At 41.2% G+C, this 18,328-nt stretch overlaps 1 protein-coding gene across 1 annotated transcript in view; it reads left to right on the top strand.

The window, feature by feature from the left end:
- Nucleotides 1–584: 584 nt before the first annotated feature.
- The window catches only part of Hcfc2 (host cell factor C2), a 40,736-nt gene continuing 22,992 nt past the window's right edge, over nucleotides 585–18,328 (top strand). The window contains exons 1-8 of the mRNA XM_069991645.1: nucleotides 585–759; nucleotides 2,435–2,583; nucleotides 4,112–4,272; nucleotides 8,976–9,184; nucleotides 10,608–10,692; nucleotides 12,775–12,884; nucleotides 12,992–13,180; nucleotides 17,186–17,353. Coding sequence (XP_069847746.1) covers nucleotides 597–759; nucleotides 2,435–2,583; nucleotides 4,112–4,272; nucleotides 8,976–9,184; nucleotides 10,608–10,692; nucleotides 12,775–12,884; nucleotides 12,992–13,180; nucleotides 17,186–17,353 — 1,234 coding nt within the window. The 5' untranslated portion in view covers nucleotides 585–596. The remainder of the gene's footprint in view (nucleotides 760–2,434; nucleotides 2,584–4,111; nucleotides 4,273–8,975; nucleotides 9,185–10,607; nucleotides 10,693–12,774; nucleotides 12,885–12,991; nucleotides 13,181–17,185; nucleotides 17,354–18,328) is intronic.

The following is an 18,328-nucleotide window of genomic DNA, read 5'->3' on the forward strand; positions in this document are numbered from 1 at the left end:
CCTCCACGAACGGTTCTGAAGGATGAGCTAAACACATGGATGGCCACTTAGGGAGTGGAGCCTGGCTATCCAAGCCGGCTGGTGGGTTGCTAGTCATGGAAACGAAATGTATACAAAACCTTCTCAACCTGCTCAAACCAAACCAACCCTGACACACCTTCTGTGGGTCACTGTTCCTAACCTCCTCATTCTGACCTGCTGAGCGGTCTAGCTCCCCCCTGCACTCGGGGCGGCCTAGTCTTCGTCCTCAGGTTGGAACCTGGGGGGGGGTGCGCCTGGTCTGACGTAAAGGACAGTGCAGTACCTTCTCCCCAAAGTATCCAACGGGAGGCTCTGGGCGAGGAGGGTGCACTCGGTCGGTGGGGACCGTCTTGTGATCCAAACACTCGCCGTCGCACGCCCGGACACGTTGCCTGGAGCTGTAAGCGGGCGGAAGGTTTTCCCAGGCCCAGGGCCAGGCCCCGAGGCGTGCGTCGTCACGTGACAGGCCGGCGTGCCCGCGCGCGCACCGCTGGAGGCGGTGCCCGCCCTCCCGGGGAGCCCGGGCGCTGCAGCGCGCGCAGGGCATTGTGGGCAGAGGGGCGGGGGTTGGGAAGATGGCGGCTCCCAGCCTCCTTAACTGGAGGCGAGTTTCCTCCTTCACGGGGCCGGTCCCCCGGGCTCGGCACGGACACCGGGCCGTGGCTATCCGAGAGCTGATGATCATCTTTGGCGGGGGCAATGAGGGCATCGCGGACGAGCTGCACGTCTACAACACCGGTAGGCGCGGCGCTGGCGGCGGCGCTGGCGGCGGCTCCTGGTCGGCCCCGCCTGTGGGACCGCGGAGGGGGAGGGGAGGCCAGGCGAGGCGGCGGCCGCGGCCCTGACAGCTGTCACCTCCCGGTCACGGCTCCTTCCACCCAGCGGGCAGCGGAGAGCCGGGGCCGGGCCGCACGGCGCCGGCTCGCAGCATCCCGGAGCGCCGAGCCGTTTCCCCGGGCCCGCGGGGAGGAGCGGACCGCCGAGAGGCGGCGTCCCGGGCGGGCGGCCCCCCGCACCCCTCGCCCTAGCCCTGCAGGCGGACCCGGGCGAGAGACCGTTTCCGCCGCCCGGGCCTCTCCGCCCGGGCTCGCCGCTTGCGGGGGAGGCGTTCGCGGAGGGGGGAAGATGGGCGCGAGGTCCCTCCGCTGTCAAAAAGCAAAACCGCCCCCAAACGATCGCTCCCGGCCCCGGCCGTCTTTGCCTGCCTCCCTCCGGTGCTCAGCAGGAGGAGAAGCTAGCGGGTGAGGACGGAGCTCGAGAGGCCTCTGGTCCTTAGCTCCCCAACGGCCCGGCATCCGGCAGAAGCGGGCAGGATTCCCCCCCCCCCCCCCCGCCCCGTGGTGGCCCTCTAAGCCGGCGGGGAAGTGCTTCGCGGGTGACACCAGCCCCCTCTCTGCATGGCTGCTCTTCGTGTGTGCCGAGCTCTGGCGGACTGGTCCTCACAGCTTGAGAGACACCGCTGATCCTAAGTTCCACTGCTCTTGAAGCTGGAACTTCTGTTTCTACTCTTACATCCTCCAGCCACCACGAGAAATCGATTTCCTTGGTGTCAAGCTAATCGCTGGATCTGACATCTGTTTTCGCGGCAAACAACTTTTCTTGGGCCAAACAACTTAATCACAATGGTCGTGTACAAAGCGAACACCAAAAACAGTGGAGTAGGAGAAAACTTTTTGTCACCCACCCCCCCCCCTTCCCCAACACCCCAGCATATAAAGTTAAACAGTTACTCGCTTTGATACGGTGTGAATACCCTGGCTTTAGAACAAATTAGATCTAATTTGACATTGCTTTTGCTAGTCACCCTGGATCAGCATTAAAGTTACCAAACTTTTCAAAACCTCAGATTTTTTTCCACTTGTAAAATAGAGATGATTCTTGCTAGGATTTCTTGTAAGAATTAAATGATACCGCGCATGGGTTTTCCAACAGCAACACTTATTGACACTTTGGGCCAGATGATTCTTTGCTAGGCAGGGGTGTAATGCAGAGTGGCTACCCTGTGCATGGTAAAATGTTTGCCTGTATAATCAGCATGTGCAATCCAAGCTATTCTCTAGGTGGAGGCCAGCAGATAGCTTGCAAAAAGTCACCAGTTTCAAAAATACATCACAAACAGAAAAGGTTGTCAGTGTGGCTTAAATGGTGGAGCCCAAGCCTAACATGCTGAAGTCTCTTGAGTTCAATTCCCAGTGACAAGAAAGAGAAAACCAGAAATGATGTTTGGCAGTATCCCTGGCCCTGGCTACCCTCTATGTGACAATCAATGATAACTAAAAATCAGTGTCCCAAGAGGCAAAATCATCCCCAGTCAGAACAACTGTAATAAAGAGGATGCATAGAAAGTACATACTGATAGACTGTGATAACTATTATTTGTTGAAATTGATTTTAATTTTATTTTGGCAACTAGTTACAAATCAGTGGTTCCTACCAGCTGTTAGAGGAGACATCCCTCCAGGCTGTGCTGCCCACGGATTTGTCTGTGATGGTACCAGAATATTAGTATTTGGGGGCATGGTTGAATATGGAAGATACAGCAATGAATTGTATGAGTTACAAGTAAGTGTATTTAAAATTTATCATTTTAATCCAAAATTCTCATAATAAAATTGATAATTCCTCAGAAGATCACCAAACTAGCTTAGATAAAACTTCAAGAGCTTCACATAATACAGCTACAAAGTAAAGGTTTCCACTTAGAATAGCTAAAGTTCCTAATGTAAATCTTTTTCTATGCTCAGTGACATCAACATACTAGACATTGCTGGGTGCTGGTGGCTCTCATCTGTAATCCTCCTATTACCCAGGAAGCTGAAATCTGGAGAATCTCAGTTTGAAGTCAGCCCAAGTAGAAAAATTCTCTAGACTATATCTCCACTTAACCAGCAAAAAACCCCAGGACTGGTGGCATGGCCTAAGTGGTAGAGCACAAGCTTAGCAGGTGTGAGACCCTGTGTTCAAACTTTAGTCAAAAAACCCCAAAAACCCAAACTTAAGATACTTGTGTTATGTATTTGGGTTTTTATATTTTGGTGCAGTAGTTCTCCACCTTTAACTTGCATCAAAGCACCTGAAGGACTTTAGAAACAAATTGTTAGGTCATGCTGTCAGCATTTGTTTTTCTACCAAGTTCCCAGCTTCTGCTGCTGCTGCTGCTGCTACTACCCAGACAACACTTTGAAAACCACTGCTTTAGTGTTACCAGAATTGCTACTTTTCACAGTAGTAATTACTTTCCTCCCCCTGGAAATACTCCAAAAGAGAAGTTACAGTTTCATATGACCTTTCTAAATTTGGTTCTCTTATTAAACCAGACTTAACCCTTGTTGACTTTTTGTGATCTGTGCATGTTTCCAAGCCACAATATTGTGGGTACCTGCTCATTGGCAGATGTAGGTGGGCTATATCTATTTATAAACAACCTATTTCAAAAATAGTCTCAAATGAGGAAACATGCATGGGTAGAGAATTTAGTTTTGGAGTTGGGTTTGTTAAATGTGCTTTTACTTAAATTCCTAGATTACCTAATATAAAGTAACTATACATAGATTATATCTCATCTTAAAGACATATAAAGTAAATAATTTTTATTAGAAAATTATTAGAACATTCAGTGTTTATTTTTAAAAATTTTTTTATTGTAAAGATACTATACAGAGGATTACAGTTACATGAGTGAGGTAATGAGTACATTTCCTCTTGAACATTGTTACCCCCTCCATTGTTTTCCCCCTACCATCCCCTCCCTCCCTCCCTTCCCCGAGGTTCTTTTTTTTTTTTTTAGTGTTTATTCTTTGTTATAAACATAATGTGTCTTTCTGAAAATGTGAATATAAATTACCTGGAATTTCATTTCTCCTTTTTTTTTGAGTTAACATATGCTTATAATAATAAATTAGCCTGAATTTCTATTAGAACATATATTTTAATTCCAAAAGCTAGCTGTTTACTTGCTATTTGTTCTCCAAGTAGTTTATGGGAGCCATCTGATAGGATGTATTAAAATGTTTTGGTGTAATATACTATTGACAGTGTAGAACTAGGAATGCTTTCCTGAGTTTATATGAGTATTTGTGTTCGATTTTAGGCAAGTCGTTGGTTATGGAAAAAAGTGAAGCCCCAACCCCCACCTTCTGGTTTACCACCTTGTCCTCGACTTGGACATAGTTTTTCTTTATATGGTAACAAATGCTATTTATTTGGTGGCCTGGCAAATGAAAGTGAAGACTCAAACAATAATGTTCCCAGGTATGTGACCCTTTTTTAACTCAAATGCTTTATTTTATGATTTAGCTTAGGAACAGTTGATTTTCACACATCTTTAATTATAAGAGAGGAAACTTAGGTTTTGAGCTATTTGTTTTCCTCAATGCTTGGGGAATATCTGTTTTCAAACTATGTCTTTTTTAACCAGAATCACCTTATTAAATTGATATTATGATTTCTTTTTTTTCCTGCATTTCTCATTGATATTATGATTTCTTAAACCAATGGTCTATACTGTATGTTAGCTAGGTCATATATAATCATGACAAGTAAAAGATAATTGTATATAAAACTATGACCATAAGATGGAAGTATCAGTCTCAAGTTTAATACAAGAAGCTGTTAAACTGATTTACATTAGTGAATATTTTGTTCTGTTTTCCAAGCAGTAGTAATTACTGGCTCTCTCTCTCTCTCTCTCTCTCTCTCTCTCTCTCTCTCTCTCTCTCTCTCTCTCTCTCTCTCTTTCTTTCTCTTTCTCTTTTGTCTGTTGTGGGGCTTGAATTCAGGGCCTGGACACTGTCCCTGAGCTTTTTTGCTCAAGGCTAGCACTCTACCACTTTGAGCCACAGCTTCTCTTCCAGTTTTCTGGTGGTTAATTGGAGACGAGAGTCTCATAGATTTTCCTGCCCAGGCTGGCTTTGATCCAAGAGCCTCAGATCTGAGCCCCCTAAGTAGCTAGGATTACAGGTGTGAGCCACCAGCACCCAGCTCTGACCCTATTTTTCTATAGTTTTCAGTATATAGGTGTTATTTTTTCTTTCTTTTTGTGTCCGGTCGTGGGGCCTGAACTCTGGGCCTGGGCGCTTTCCCTCAGCTTTTCAGCTCAAGGCTAGCACTCTACCACTTGAGCCACAGCGCCACTTCCGGCTTTTTTCTTTTTGCTTATGTGGTGCTGAGGAATCGAACCCAGGGCCTCAGGCTTGCAAGGCAAGCGCTCTACCACTGAACCACCTTCCCAGCCCCAGGTGTTATTTTTTCTTATTTCATAAAATTCCTTTTTTTTTTTTCGGATGACAAGTGGATTTGATATCCTAACTTGATTTTTTGATTGTTCACACCTAGTATATAGAAATACTATTGACTTTGTGTGTTGACATTGGATACTGTGACCTATCTGAATTTACTTCTTTCTAATGATTTTTGTTAATTTGTTTTCCTTTTATTATTGTCCCTAGGAGTTCTTTAAGTAATTACATTTCCTTTTAAGCGCTCCAAATATTTTCCTTATCTTTTTAAACTTTTTTTTTTTTTTGGGTCTGGTCGTGGGGCCTGAACTCTGGGCCTGGGTGCTGTCCCTCAGCTCTTCAGCTCAAGGCTAGCACTCTACCACTTGAGTCACAGTGCCACTTCTGGCTTTTTTCTTTTTGCTTATGTGGTGCTGAGGAATTGAACCCAGGGCCTCAGGCATGCAAGGCAAGCTCTCTACCACTGAGCCACCTTCCCAGCCTCTTTTTAAACTTTTAAAAGTATTTTCATTTTTGTTTTGTGAAGAATATTTTCTTCCTTCCTTTCCTACTCCCTCCCCCCTCTTTCTTTCCTCCTCCCTCCCCCCTCTTTCTTTTTTTTTTTTTTTGCTGGTCCAGGGGCTTGAACTCAGGGCCTGGGCACTGTCCCTGAGCCTCTTTGTACATAAGGCTAGTGCTCTACTATATGAGCCACAGTGCTTTTTCTGAGTAGTGTGTTGGAAATAAGACTCTTACAGACTTTCCTGCCCAGGCTAGCTTCCAACCATGATCCTCAGATCTCAGCTTCCTGAGTAGTTAAGGATTACAGGAGTGAGCTACTGGCTCCTGGTGAAGAATATTTTCTTTTCCAGTTTTTTGGCTTTGTATCTTGCTTAAGAAGGCTTTCCCCTCCCCTGGGCTCTGGTGGCTCACGCCTGTAATCCTAGCTATTCAGGAGGCTGAGATCTGAGGATCGATGTTCAAAGCCAGCCTGGGCAGGAAAGACTGTGAGACTGCTATCTCCAATAAACCACTAGAAAAACTGGAAGTGGCACTGTAGCTCAAGTGGTAGAGTGCTTGCCTTGAGCTGAAGAGCTGAGGGATAGTACCCAGGTCCAGAGTTCAAGCCCCACAACCGACCAAAAAAAAAAAAAAAAAAAAGGCTTTCCCCAAAATTATTAAGAATCCATTTTTTTTATTCTAGTGCATTCACTTTTAAAAAATGTTTAGTACCCTAAGGTATTTGGAATATATGTTTGAGAGTAGTTTAAGGCTTTATAATCTTTTGCCTAATAGACACTTCAATTCTTCCAACATCATTTATTAAATAAGTCATTTATTCCTGTTTATTTGAAATTCCATTTCTATGATATCTTAATTCTAACATAAGTGGATCCTTCTTAGGATTTCTCAAATGAGCTGCAGATTATACTTGTATATGCCTTTGATCAGACTAAGGACTTTGTTTGTGTGTGTAGTATAGGAGATCCAATCCAGGATTTTCTGCTAGACAAGTAAGCTGAGCTGCATTCCCAAACCTGATGAAGGATATTTTCATTTTCTTTCTTAAAAAATTAAGTTTAATTTTTTAGTTGTATTTAAGTAGTTGTACAGAGGAATTTTAGTTCAACAAATAGTTTCTAAGTAAAATACATCCTTTTTTTCCCTTTTGGTACTGAAACTTGCACTCAGGGCCTCACGGTCTCCTTTGGCTTTTTCCCTCAAGACTGGTGCTCTTCTACTCGATCACAGCCCCACTCTTGTTTTGTTTTGTTTTTTTTTTTGGTCGGTCGTGGGGCTTGAACTCTGGGCTTGGGCGCTGTCCCTCAGCTCTTCAGCTCAAGGCCAGCGCTCTATCACTTGAGCTACAGCGCCACTTCTGGTTTTCTGGTGGTTTATTGGAGATAGGAGTCTCACGGTCTCTCTTGCCTGGGCTGGCTTTGAACCTCGATCCTCAGATCTCAGCCTCCTGAGTAGCTAGGATTACAGGCGTGAGCCACCAGCTCCCGACCCACTCTTGTTTTTTTTGCTAGTTAAACGGAGATAAGAGTCTCTCAGACTTTATTCCTGGGCTGACTTCAAACATTGATCCTTTGATCTCAGCCTCAAGGAATAGCTAGGATTACAGTAATGAGCCACCAGTGCCCGACCAATTCAGTGCATCTTGATCAAGGTTACCACTTCTATTTTTCTCTATTGTATTCTTTTTATTACAGTACTAGGGTTTGAACTTGGCCTCATGCTCTTGCTCAACTTTCTTGTTTACAGCTCGCACTCTACCATTTGAGCTACACTTTCAGCTCAGCTTTTGCTGGTTAATTGGAGATGAAGTCTCAAGGATTTTTCTGTTTGGTTTGGCTTCAAATTGAGATCCTCCCTGTCTCAGCAGGATTATAGGTGTGAGACACTGGCCCCCAGCTTTTTTCTCTTGCTTTTTAACAAAAAAATGGATATTTATATAGTTTAAATTCATTTTTGATGATCAGTTTATCATTTCTCTCCTTCATGAATATATATGAATTATATTACTAAGTTCTGAGCTATGAGTGACAATTTTATTCCTAGTTAGATCTCTTTATTCTGGCACAGAATTGTTTCACACTTTGCTAAGTTTGCTGAAAACTCTGAATATATCCATATCATGGATAGGTTACATGCCAGTTTCTAAAGATTGCTATGATATTATAGAGGAGGGAAAAAGTCATAAAGCACCATGGTTGATGCCCACTTATCCATATGTGGATCTCTAAAGAGAGAATGTCTTACAAGTATTTGCCAAAATATTACTCATAGTGATTGTTCTGGTTGTCTAGTGTCATGTAATCAACTCCCCCCCCAATGTAATACAGAATAATGCCTATTTAATGGTGATCATGAACTCTAAGTCACAATTCAAATAGGATATCGAGTGTCTGGCTGGACCCCAGGTAGGTAATTCCTACCTGATTCTTCAATTGAGGTGGCTAAAGGATGAATTCAGCTGGAACAATCACTTCTAATGCTCTTCAGGTGGTGGTTTTGTGCTAGATATTTTACATGTGGATCAGGGTTGTAAGAGCATTAGTCTAGTGAGGCCATGTTGGCCTTCTGACAGCCACTATCAGAAATCACATGTTATCATTTCACTTACTTTAGTATTCCAAGCAATTACAGCTAGAATATATGGGAGAGAGAAAGAGACTGTACCTCCAGATTGGAAGAGTGTCAGAGGATTTGGGGCTGGTTTTTTTTGTTATTGTTTTGTTTTTCTAGTCCTGGGGCCTGAACTCAGGGCCTGATATTCCTGAGCTTTTTTCTTTTTTTTCTCTCAAGGATAGCATTTTCCACTTGAGTCACAGCTCAGCTTTGACCTTTTTTTTCAGTAGTCAATTGGAGATAAGAGTCTGGCTTTGTATGGAGATCCTCAGATCTCAGCCTCCTAAGTATATAAGATTATAGGCATGAGCCACCAGCACCTGGCTAGGGCCATTTGTTAAAGGTACCACCACTGTCACTGGTAAGAATGTTGGCTAAATAATGGCAAGATTTTTGTTTCTAATCTCTTCACTAAAAGGCCTGGCACATAGTAAAGTTTAATAAATGAGTATTGAATGGTTTGGGGTTTTTGCTCTCCTAATGCCTTTCTGAACTATATGAATTTTTTTATACCAAACACATGTTATCTTTATGAATAGAAACAAAAAACAAATAAAAGCTCTTTGTTACCTGAATGCTTTAATCTTTTTCATGATGTCCTAGATATTTGAATGATTTCTATGAGTTGGAGCTCCAGCATGGTTCTGGTGTTGTGGGTTGGAGTATTCCAGTCACTAAAGGGATTGTGCCTTCTCCAAGAGAATCCCACACTGCTATTATATATTGCAAAAAAGATTCTGGAAGTCCTAAGATGTATGTTTTTGGCGGAATGTGTGGTGCTCGCCTGGATGACCTATGGCAGCTTGACATAGGTAAGTTTGACTTAGTTCAGGCTCAGCAATATTGGCTATGATTTAATAAGGGGAAGTTAAAAATGCTTTGTACTGGGTACCAGTGGCTTACTCCTATAAGCTACTTAGGAGGCTGAGATATGAGAATTGAGGTTTAGAGCCAGCCTAGGTGGACAGAGCTGCGAGACTCTTATCTACAAATAACCAGCAAAATACTGGAAGTAGAGATATGGTTCTATTTGAAAGATAGAGCATTGGACGTAAGAAAGTGTGAGGCCTTGAGTTCAAGTCTGGTACTGGCATAAAAAATTAAAACTCCTTTGTAAAAATATATTTTTGTTGGACTGGGGTTTGAACTCAGGGTCTCAACCTTGCTAGGTAGATGCTATATCACTTCAGCTACAATCTCAGCTCTGAAAAAAAAAAAAAGTTTTTTTGTGTGTGTGCTGGGGGACCTGGGGCTTGAACTCAGGGCCTGGGCTCTGTCCCTGAGCTTTTTTTTTTTTTTTTTTTTTGCTCAATGCTAACACACTACTACTTGAGCCACAGCTCTACTTCCTCCTTTAATGGTTAATTGGATAGATCAGAGTCTCATGAACTTTCCTGCCTAGGATGGCTTTGAACCATGATCCTCAGGTCTGACCTTCCTGAATAGTTAGGATTACAGATGTGAACCATCAGCACACAGCTCTGAAAATATTTTTGATTACAGTATTGAGTGAGTTGCTCTAAGATAGAAGTCAGCACTTGTAGGCCCAGAGACAACTGACATGTTATCAATCAGGTTGAACAAATGAATGGTGAGTTTACAATAGTAACTCCTATGTTCCTTAAAAGGAACCTTATTGTTCTGTCTGTAGTTGTCAGTACTGCCCCCTTTCTCATTGAAACATGTCTGGTTGGGATGAAAATTGTATGTGGTTTCCCTATCTTTGGGAAGTATAGCATTAGAAATATCATTGCTAATCAGGAAAAATCCTAACAGCCTTTTCTAAAGGGATTTTAGGGATGACTAATTGGCAGATAAGTGTGCTGTCACCTTTGACTATTGCCACACAATATGCTCTTATTTAAAATTTTAAAATCATTCAGAATTGATTGTACTCTAAGCTAACCTTTCCCTTATGAATGCTAAATTCAAGTGGAAATAGATTTCAGGTTGGCGGTTTGTTAAGCTGGAAATGTTTGAGATAAAGTCCAAATAACCATTCTGAAACAAGTTTGCTTCATTTTGATGAGTTCTTTTTTTCTTTTGTTTTTTTTGGTTCTAGTTTCTTTCTTTTTTAATCAAGTATACAAATTGAGGACTGGGATGTACCTCAGAGGTAGATGCTTGCCTCTACCTCTGCAAGACCCTGGGTTCCATTCCTATCACTTAAAAAATAATTGAGGTAATTTTCTATTACTATATCAAGTTGCTAATATACTTAACTTTTACTTCCAGAAACTATGTCGTGGTCAAAACCTGAAACTAAAGGAACAGTGCCACTTCCACGAAGCCTTCATACAGCTAGCGTTATAGGAAACAAGTATGGCATTTTATCAACTATTGTTTTTGTTTTTTAAAACCCAACATAAGATAGAAAAGTGCTGATACTAATTTCTGATTGCTGAACTTAACAGTGTTTGTGCTTGCCAAAGCAAAAATAATTTGTGTGTTGTAGCTAATCTGTATGCCAGTTTCTCATCATCTTGTCTTTACCTTCTACACATCTTACCATGCCATGCCCAGCACAGGCATTACTTAAATGGAAGTAGGGCTTTGTCAGCAGGCTTTGCACACCTGCCTCACTGTTTTTTGACAAGTTCCAGATACTGCTTGTTGCGCTCAGGCACATACTCTCAGTGATGATGCTTCAGTGATGGTATAGGATTATGGTTAGAATGCAAACTGACTAGATTGCCTGAATTCAGGTCTCAGCTTAGATATTTATTCTGTTCAACCTGGGGCAAGGAAATGCAATGCTTTGTCCCTAGTTTCCTGAAACATACAAGAGGAATTAAAGGTAAACCTACTTCACAGTTGCAAGGAGAGTTGATAGATTCACATCTACATTTCCTTTCTAGTAGTCTATACAGGTGAGCTAGAACCACCTTCAACAGATTCCCTTATCTGCACATTAGGCTATGAAGAAGAATGCTGCTTAAGTAGAACTTAATGAAGTACTTACCAGTACAAGGACTTGACCTGGAATGTAATGCTTTAGGACACAAATTATAACTCAGAACCTCACTAGTTTTTTTTTTTAAACAATCTCAAAACTAAACAATTGTCTTTACGTTTAAACAAAACGTTTTAAAATACTTTAAAAGTAGAGTCCTTTTTATAAAATACAGTCTTCCATTGGATGCCAGCTATGTAAAAGAGATACAAAATAAAGGTGTTCTGGCCAACACAAAGTTATATGGGCCCTCAAGCCCATATAAAGGCTCTAAGCCTTTTTTCATTAGCTCCTATCATGCTGCAAAGGAACCTCTAAGACCCTGAGGAATATAGTTTAAAGATTGCTTTTGGTTTTTGAGATGGAGTTTCTCTGTACTCTCTAGGCTGGCTTCAGTTGCCTGAGCTAAAGGAATTCTTTTGCTTTAGCCTTCTGAGTACGTGGTACTACAAGGATATGTAGCTTAAGTTCTTTGTTTAAATAATAGCAGTGACCAAGTTCATTTAATCTTTTTGTTACCGTATACATATAGTAACTTTGGATGTCATAGAGCATTTCTTTCTGACTGAGAAACCCATTTGATTTTCAGATGTTATAGTTGAAATATATGTTACCTTAATTTGCCAGGGAGAAATGATTCAGTATTGCTTTGTGAAGTCCTCAAGGTTTTTTTTTTCCTCATTTTTTAATTTTTTAATTTTTTTGTTGGTTGTGGGGTTTGAACTCAGGGCCTGGGCACTGTCCCTGAACTTTTTCACTCAAGGCCAGCACTCTACCATTTTGAGCCACAGCTCTATTTCTAGTTTTCTGGTGGTTAGTTGGAGATAAGAGTCTCACAGACACTCTTGCCTGGGCTGGCTTCTAACCATAATCCTGAGCCTCCTGTGCTAGGTTAGAGGCGTGAGCCACAGATAAAACCAGTACCTGGCTTTTTTCCTCCCTTTTTGAGATGGAATCTCATTCAGATTGGTCTTGAACTCCTGAGCTTAAATGATCCTCTTGCCTCAGCCTTCCAAGTAGCTAGGACCACAGGTGCACACTGCTGCCCTGGCTTTTAAAATTCTAATCTCTTGAAAGAAGACCACTTTGTTTTCTTTCTTCTTTTTTTCTTTTTTGCCAGTCGTGGGATATGAACTTAGGGCCCTGGCACTGTCCCTGAGCTTCTTCTGCTCAAGACTAGAACTCTACCACTTGAGCCACAGTGTCACTTGCAGCCTTTTCTATGTATATGGTACTGAGGAATTGAACCCAGGGCTCCATGCATGCTAGGTTAGCAGTCTCCCACTAAGCCATATTCCCAGCCCTGGGCCACTTTGTTTTTTTACTCCCATTTCCCTGGCAGTAATAAGTGACTGAATAGTTGTAAAGATTTAAGTCAACAAATAAATTTAACTTCATTATAACCATTTCAAATTTAAAAAGTAAAACTAAATCAATTTTGTTGTTTAGGATGTACATTTTTGGTGGATGGGTTCCACACAAGGGGGAAAATACTGAAACTTCTTCACCTCATGATTGTGAATGGAGATGTACCAGTTCATTTTCTTACCTAAATCTAGGTGAGTCTTTTAAGAGATTACTCATTGAAATAACAAGTATTAATAAAGGAGTTTTGTTAGCTTGTTTAAGAATAGTAAGTCAATCACAGTTGTTTCTGTCTGTTTAGATACAGCAGAGTGGACCACCCTAGTATCTGATTCTCAGGAAGATAAAAAAAATTTAAGACCAAGACCAAGAGCTGGGCACTGTGCTGTTGCAATTGGGACACGATTATATTTTTGGAGTGGAAGAGATGGCTACAAAAAGGCACTAAATAGTCAAGTTTGCTGCAAGGATCTTTGGTATCTTGATACTGGTAGGTAAGAGGACTTAACAAATGAAATTCTATCTTTAGGTAAATACTCAAGTAATGTCTGTCTTTTAAGGCATTATACTTGAAAATGAATGGAAGAAATAATATATGTGGATACTCTACTCCCAAGGAGTATAGCTCTCTTTCCTTTAAATGTAGTTGGATTTAGAGATGCCTTTCCAAAGAATAGAGTAAGAAAGGGTAATTTATTGACATTACAGTGGAGAATCTTGGCGAGCATACTGTAATCAAGTGATCAAGCCTTCTCATACCTCTGGTGATAAGTCATATTGACATCATTAAAGCATATACTAAGATAAACATAAGAACATATTCACTTCTATGGCACTCTACCCAAAATCTGTGAGTGTATTCTAACCATGTGAAAATATCTGATAGACCCACATTGACATTCTATACATTCTGCAGAACATGTCAACAGTGCTCTCTTCAAAAGTTTCAAGTGCTTAAAAATAAAGAAGATGAAGAAATCCTAAGTTGAAGGAGGCTAAGGGGACAGTGTGGTTAGGTGCTGAGTATTCTACTGGGTTGGCTCCTCGAACAAAAGAGACAACAATTAAACAGCTAGAAGAATCTGAGGAGTTTGAAATTCAGTCAATATTATTACACTAGTGGTAATTTCTTAGTGTAATGTAGGGGAAACCAGGAGATGCATAGATTGCACAAGAATTTTTAAAGTGTGGAACTTAACATCAGTTTTTTCCCCTTAATCTGTTTTTTTCCTGGTGGTACTAGGGATTGAGCCAGGGTTTTGTGTATGCTAGGCAAATTGTCTACTACTAAGTGACCCTAGCCTATTTATTTTTTTATATTTTTCTGTAGTGCTGGTGTTTGAACTCAGGGCATCCACTTACTAAAGTGGATGGTCTACTGCTGAGTCACACTGCCACCCATCTTCTGTACTGGTTAGTTTTGAGACAGGGTCTCATTTCCTGCCCAGGTGGAGTCTGGACTGGGATCTGCCTGCTTACCTTTGCAGCTAATGATCAAAACAAGGGTCTCATGAACTTTTTTCCAAGTCTGGCCTCAAACTACAAACCTCCTTATCTCAGCCTCCCAAGAAGTTAGGATTACAGGGGTAAACAATGGACACCTGGCTCTTTGTCGGGTAATGAGTACAGTTCTTTTTGGACAGTGCCACCCCTTCCTTCACTTTCCCTAGTTTCCTTTGTTACTTTATTTTGAAACAGGAACTTGCTGAGTTACCAGGCTGGCTTCAAAGTCACTATCCTCCTGCTTTAGCCTTCTAGGTATCTGGGATTATAGGCATTCAACACTGTTCCAGGCTTTGTTTTTTCCTTTTGATTAAGTTAGCATGAATTATTTAACTTAAAGTGTATGCATTGATAACATTGAATTTAATGAACAGTAGAATTCTGTATTTTTTCATGTAAGAACATCAGTCCTTTGTCACATCTTCCCTCCATTTCTTTCTTTACAAGCATTTATTTTCAACTTTGTTAAATGGTTCCCCTGGTATTTACCTCTATATCTCTACTACCCATTTTTTTTCTTTCTGTGGGCATAATAAACCCTCTTTTTAGAAGTTAAGGGTTCATCTCCTCACCTTATCTATACCCCTTCCCTAACTCCATCCTCTCAACATGATAATACTGTCATTTGGGTAGATGAGCTTTCAATGTTTATGTTATGACTGTATAAACATTATTTGCTATTGAGCTTATTGACACAATTTTTTTCTCTTTTTTTTTTTATCAGCACACATTAGAGGGATTTCATTGTGACATTTCCCTACATGTAAACATTTTATCTGGATTACCCCCTCAATCACTGTCCCTTTTCTCACTCTCCCTTCTTAAAACAATTTCGGCAGGTTTCAGTTTCATACATGTAAATGAACTACATTGACCATATTCATTTACCCTCTTCATTAGCCCTTCCCTTCCTACTTCTGTCTCCCAGTAGAGTCTCTTTTGCTTTCCTGTCAATTGTTCATTGTTATTTTTTTTTCAGTTTTGGTATTTTTTTTCCTGGTTGTAGGATTTCAACTCTGGGCCTTGGCATTGTCCCTGAGCTTTAAGTTTCCATTGTTTGGAGAAATCCAAATCATTTTGATTTTTAACTGTCTCCCAGGACTTGAATTCAGGGCCTTGCACTTGCTCTGGCTTGTTTATGGCTGGAACTCTACCACTTGAGCCATGCCTCCAGCCTCTTTTTTTGCTGGCTATTTGGAGCTGTTGTCTCATGGAATTCCTGCCTAGACTAATTTTGAACCATAGTTTCAGCTTCTTCAGAAGTGCTAGGATTACAGGAATGAACCAATGACACTGCCTGATTTTTAATTCTTTTTGATGTGATTTTTTCCCCTCCATCTCTGAAAACTTTAGAGGATTTTTCTAAGGATTTTCTGTTTTCTAATTTCATGATTTTTTTTCCTGTCATTGGTGGTCCTTGAACTCAGAGCCTGGGCACTGTCCCTAAGCTCATTTACTTGAGGATAACATTCTACCACTTTGAGCCACAACTCGACTTCATCATCAGATCTCAGCCTCCTGAGTAGTAGGATTATAGGCATGAGCCACCAGCACCAGGCTCACTATATTCTTATATTCTTATGTGACTTCTTTTTCTTTCTGAGACAGAATTTCCCAGTGAAGCCTGGGCTAAACTTGAACTCAGAATCCTCCTGCCTACCCTCCTGACTTCTGCGATTACAAGCAATATAGTTCTGCCAAACCTGCTGTGTCTCTATATTTAATCAATTGTGCTGAGTACTCTGTGATCCTTTCTCTTTCAGTCTGAAAATGTACATTCCTCAGTTCTGGGGAAGTTTCTTCATTTCATTATTTTGTTCAGTTGTGAGTTGTCTTACTGATAAACATAAGTGAATTTGATTATTAATAGTTCCATAAAGGACTTTACATGGAAGTAGTTGAAGGAAGTAGGTCTATTATCTCTAAATTAGGGCTGACCAGTGTTTTTTGTTTTTCCTATAAAGGTTAGATAGTAAATACTTCAAACTCTATAAACTTTCTGGTCTCTCTTAGAACTATTCAACTGTTATACCATGAAAAGTAGCCACAGGAAAATATACATAAACAAATGAGTCTATCTGTTCCAGCAAAATTTATTTAGAAGACAAGGCATGTTTGCTGACCTAATACACTAAAAATGCTTTTTTTTTTTTTTGGTCAGTCACAGGGTTTGAACTCTGGGCCTGGTCACTTTCCCTGGCTCTTCAGCTCAAGGCTAGCTCTCTACCACTTGAGCCACAGCACCACTTCTGGTTTTCTGGTGGTTTATTGTATATACGAGTCTCATGGACTTTCCTGCCCAGGCTGGCTTTGAACCATGATCCTCAGATCTCAGCCACCAGAGTAGCTAGGACTACAGGCATGAGCCACCAGTTTGAAGTTAGTCCATGCAGGAAACTCCATGAGATTCTTGTCTCCAATTAACTACTCAAAAAAGCCAGAAGTGGAGCTGTGGCTCAAGCAGTAGAGCTCTTACCTTGAGCAAAAAGAAGCTCAGGGATAGTGCCCAGGCCTGGAGTTCAAGCCCTAGGACCAACTTTTTCTAAATGACTCAAGTATTTTGTACTATTTTATTTGTAGATTTATTTGTATAAGGACATAAAATCAGGACCTCATAAACAAATGTAATCATGCTATTCAGAGTGCACTATGTGGAATAGGAACTGGGTAACTCATGACCAGAGATAGGAAGAGGAAACTGAGGAAAACGAAGGAATTGGTGACATTGTCCAAAAAAAGAAACGTACTCATTACCTGAGTTATGAAATGGTAATACCTTAATAATGTCAAAAATTATATTTAAAAAATTAGGACCTCAAACTATTTTTGTTTAATCTATTGTTTTAGCTCTGTTTATCTGAATAAATTTTTTCTTTTGGTAAACAGTGAAATATTTATCACTGATTATTTCAAAGCTCCAGTTCACAAACTATGTAGACAAATTATTGATACATTTGAAACCAAACTATAAAATGTCAATATTGTTCTTTAGAGAAACCACCAGCACCATCACAAGTACAACTGATCAAAGCAACTACCAACTCTTTTCATGTCAAGTGGGATGAAGTTCCTACAGTTGAGGGTTATCTTTTGCAGTTGAATACAGACTTGCCATACCAAGCTGCATTGTCCGATTCTTCAGCAGCACCAAATATGTCAGGTAAAAAAATCATATTTAAAGACATTGTTGTGCTCTTATGCTTTTTGCAGACAGTGCCAAGTATAATGGCTAATGCCTATAATCTCAGCTACTTAGGAGGTGGAGGACTGCAGACTAAGGCCAGCAAAAAGTTAGACCTAATCTTAGCAAAAAGTTGGTTGTGACAGAGCTTGTCTGTAATCCCAGATATGTACTGGGCATAGGTAGGAAGGTTAGTTCAAGACATACTTGGGGCAAAAACTTGGGGCCTACTTGAAAAATGACCAAAAAAAAGAAAGCTAAAAGGGCTTTAGTCATGGTAGGGGACATATTAGGCCCTTTTGCCAAAGCTAGTGGAAGACCTTCAGTTCAAACCCCAGTACCATCAGCTTGAAATGATGGCACATTTCTATAATCCCCAGCTACTTGGGGGATAGATGTAGAAAGATCTTGGACTGAAGCCAGTCCAGGTTAATTTAAAGCCATATATAAAATTAGTTAGGAGCATGAGTTAGGTGGTGGAGTACAGGTCCTGAGTTCAAACTCCAGTACTGCCAAAAATAAAAATGCCACTGGTGCCAGTGGCTCATACCGGTAATACTAGCTAGTCAAGAGACTGAGACCTGGGATATCACGGTTCAAAGCCATTCTAGGCAGAAATGTCTTCAAGACTCCATCTCCAATTAACCACCAGAAAAACAGGCCAGAGATATAGTTCAGGTAGTAGAGCACCAGCTGTGAGCAAGCAAGCTGAGCTCAGTTCAAGCCTAGGAACTGGCTACATGAGTTAGTGAGTGAGTGAGTGAGTGAGTGAATGAGTGAATGAGTGAATGGGTGAATGGGTGAATGGGTGAATGGGCTAGGGGAGTATAACTCAAATACTTGCCTAGCACATGGAAGGTCCTGGGTTCAGTCCTTAGGACCATGAAAAAAAATGTTAAAAAGTGGTCTCTAGAAAAGTTTGTGAGGGGAAGGTTTGACAAAGAAGGTGAATGA

Source organism: Dipodomys merriami, unplaced genomic scaffold (assembly GCF_024711535.1).
Source record: "Dipodomys merriami isolate MVZ:Mamm:240054 unplaced genomic scaffold, mDipMer1.0.p SCAF_10, whole genome shotgun sequence".
Taxonomy (NCBI): domain Eukaryota; kingdom Metazoa; phylum Chordata; class Mammalia; order Rodentia; family Heteromyidae; genus Dipodomys; species Dipodomys merriami.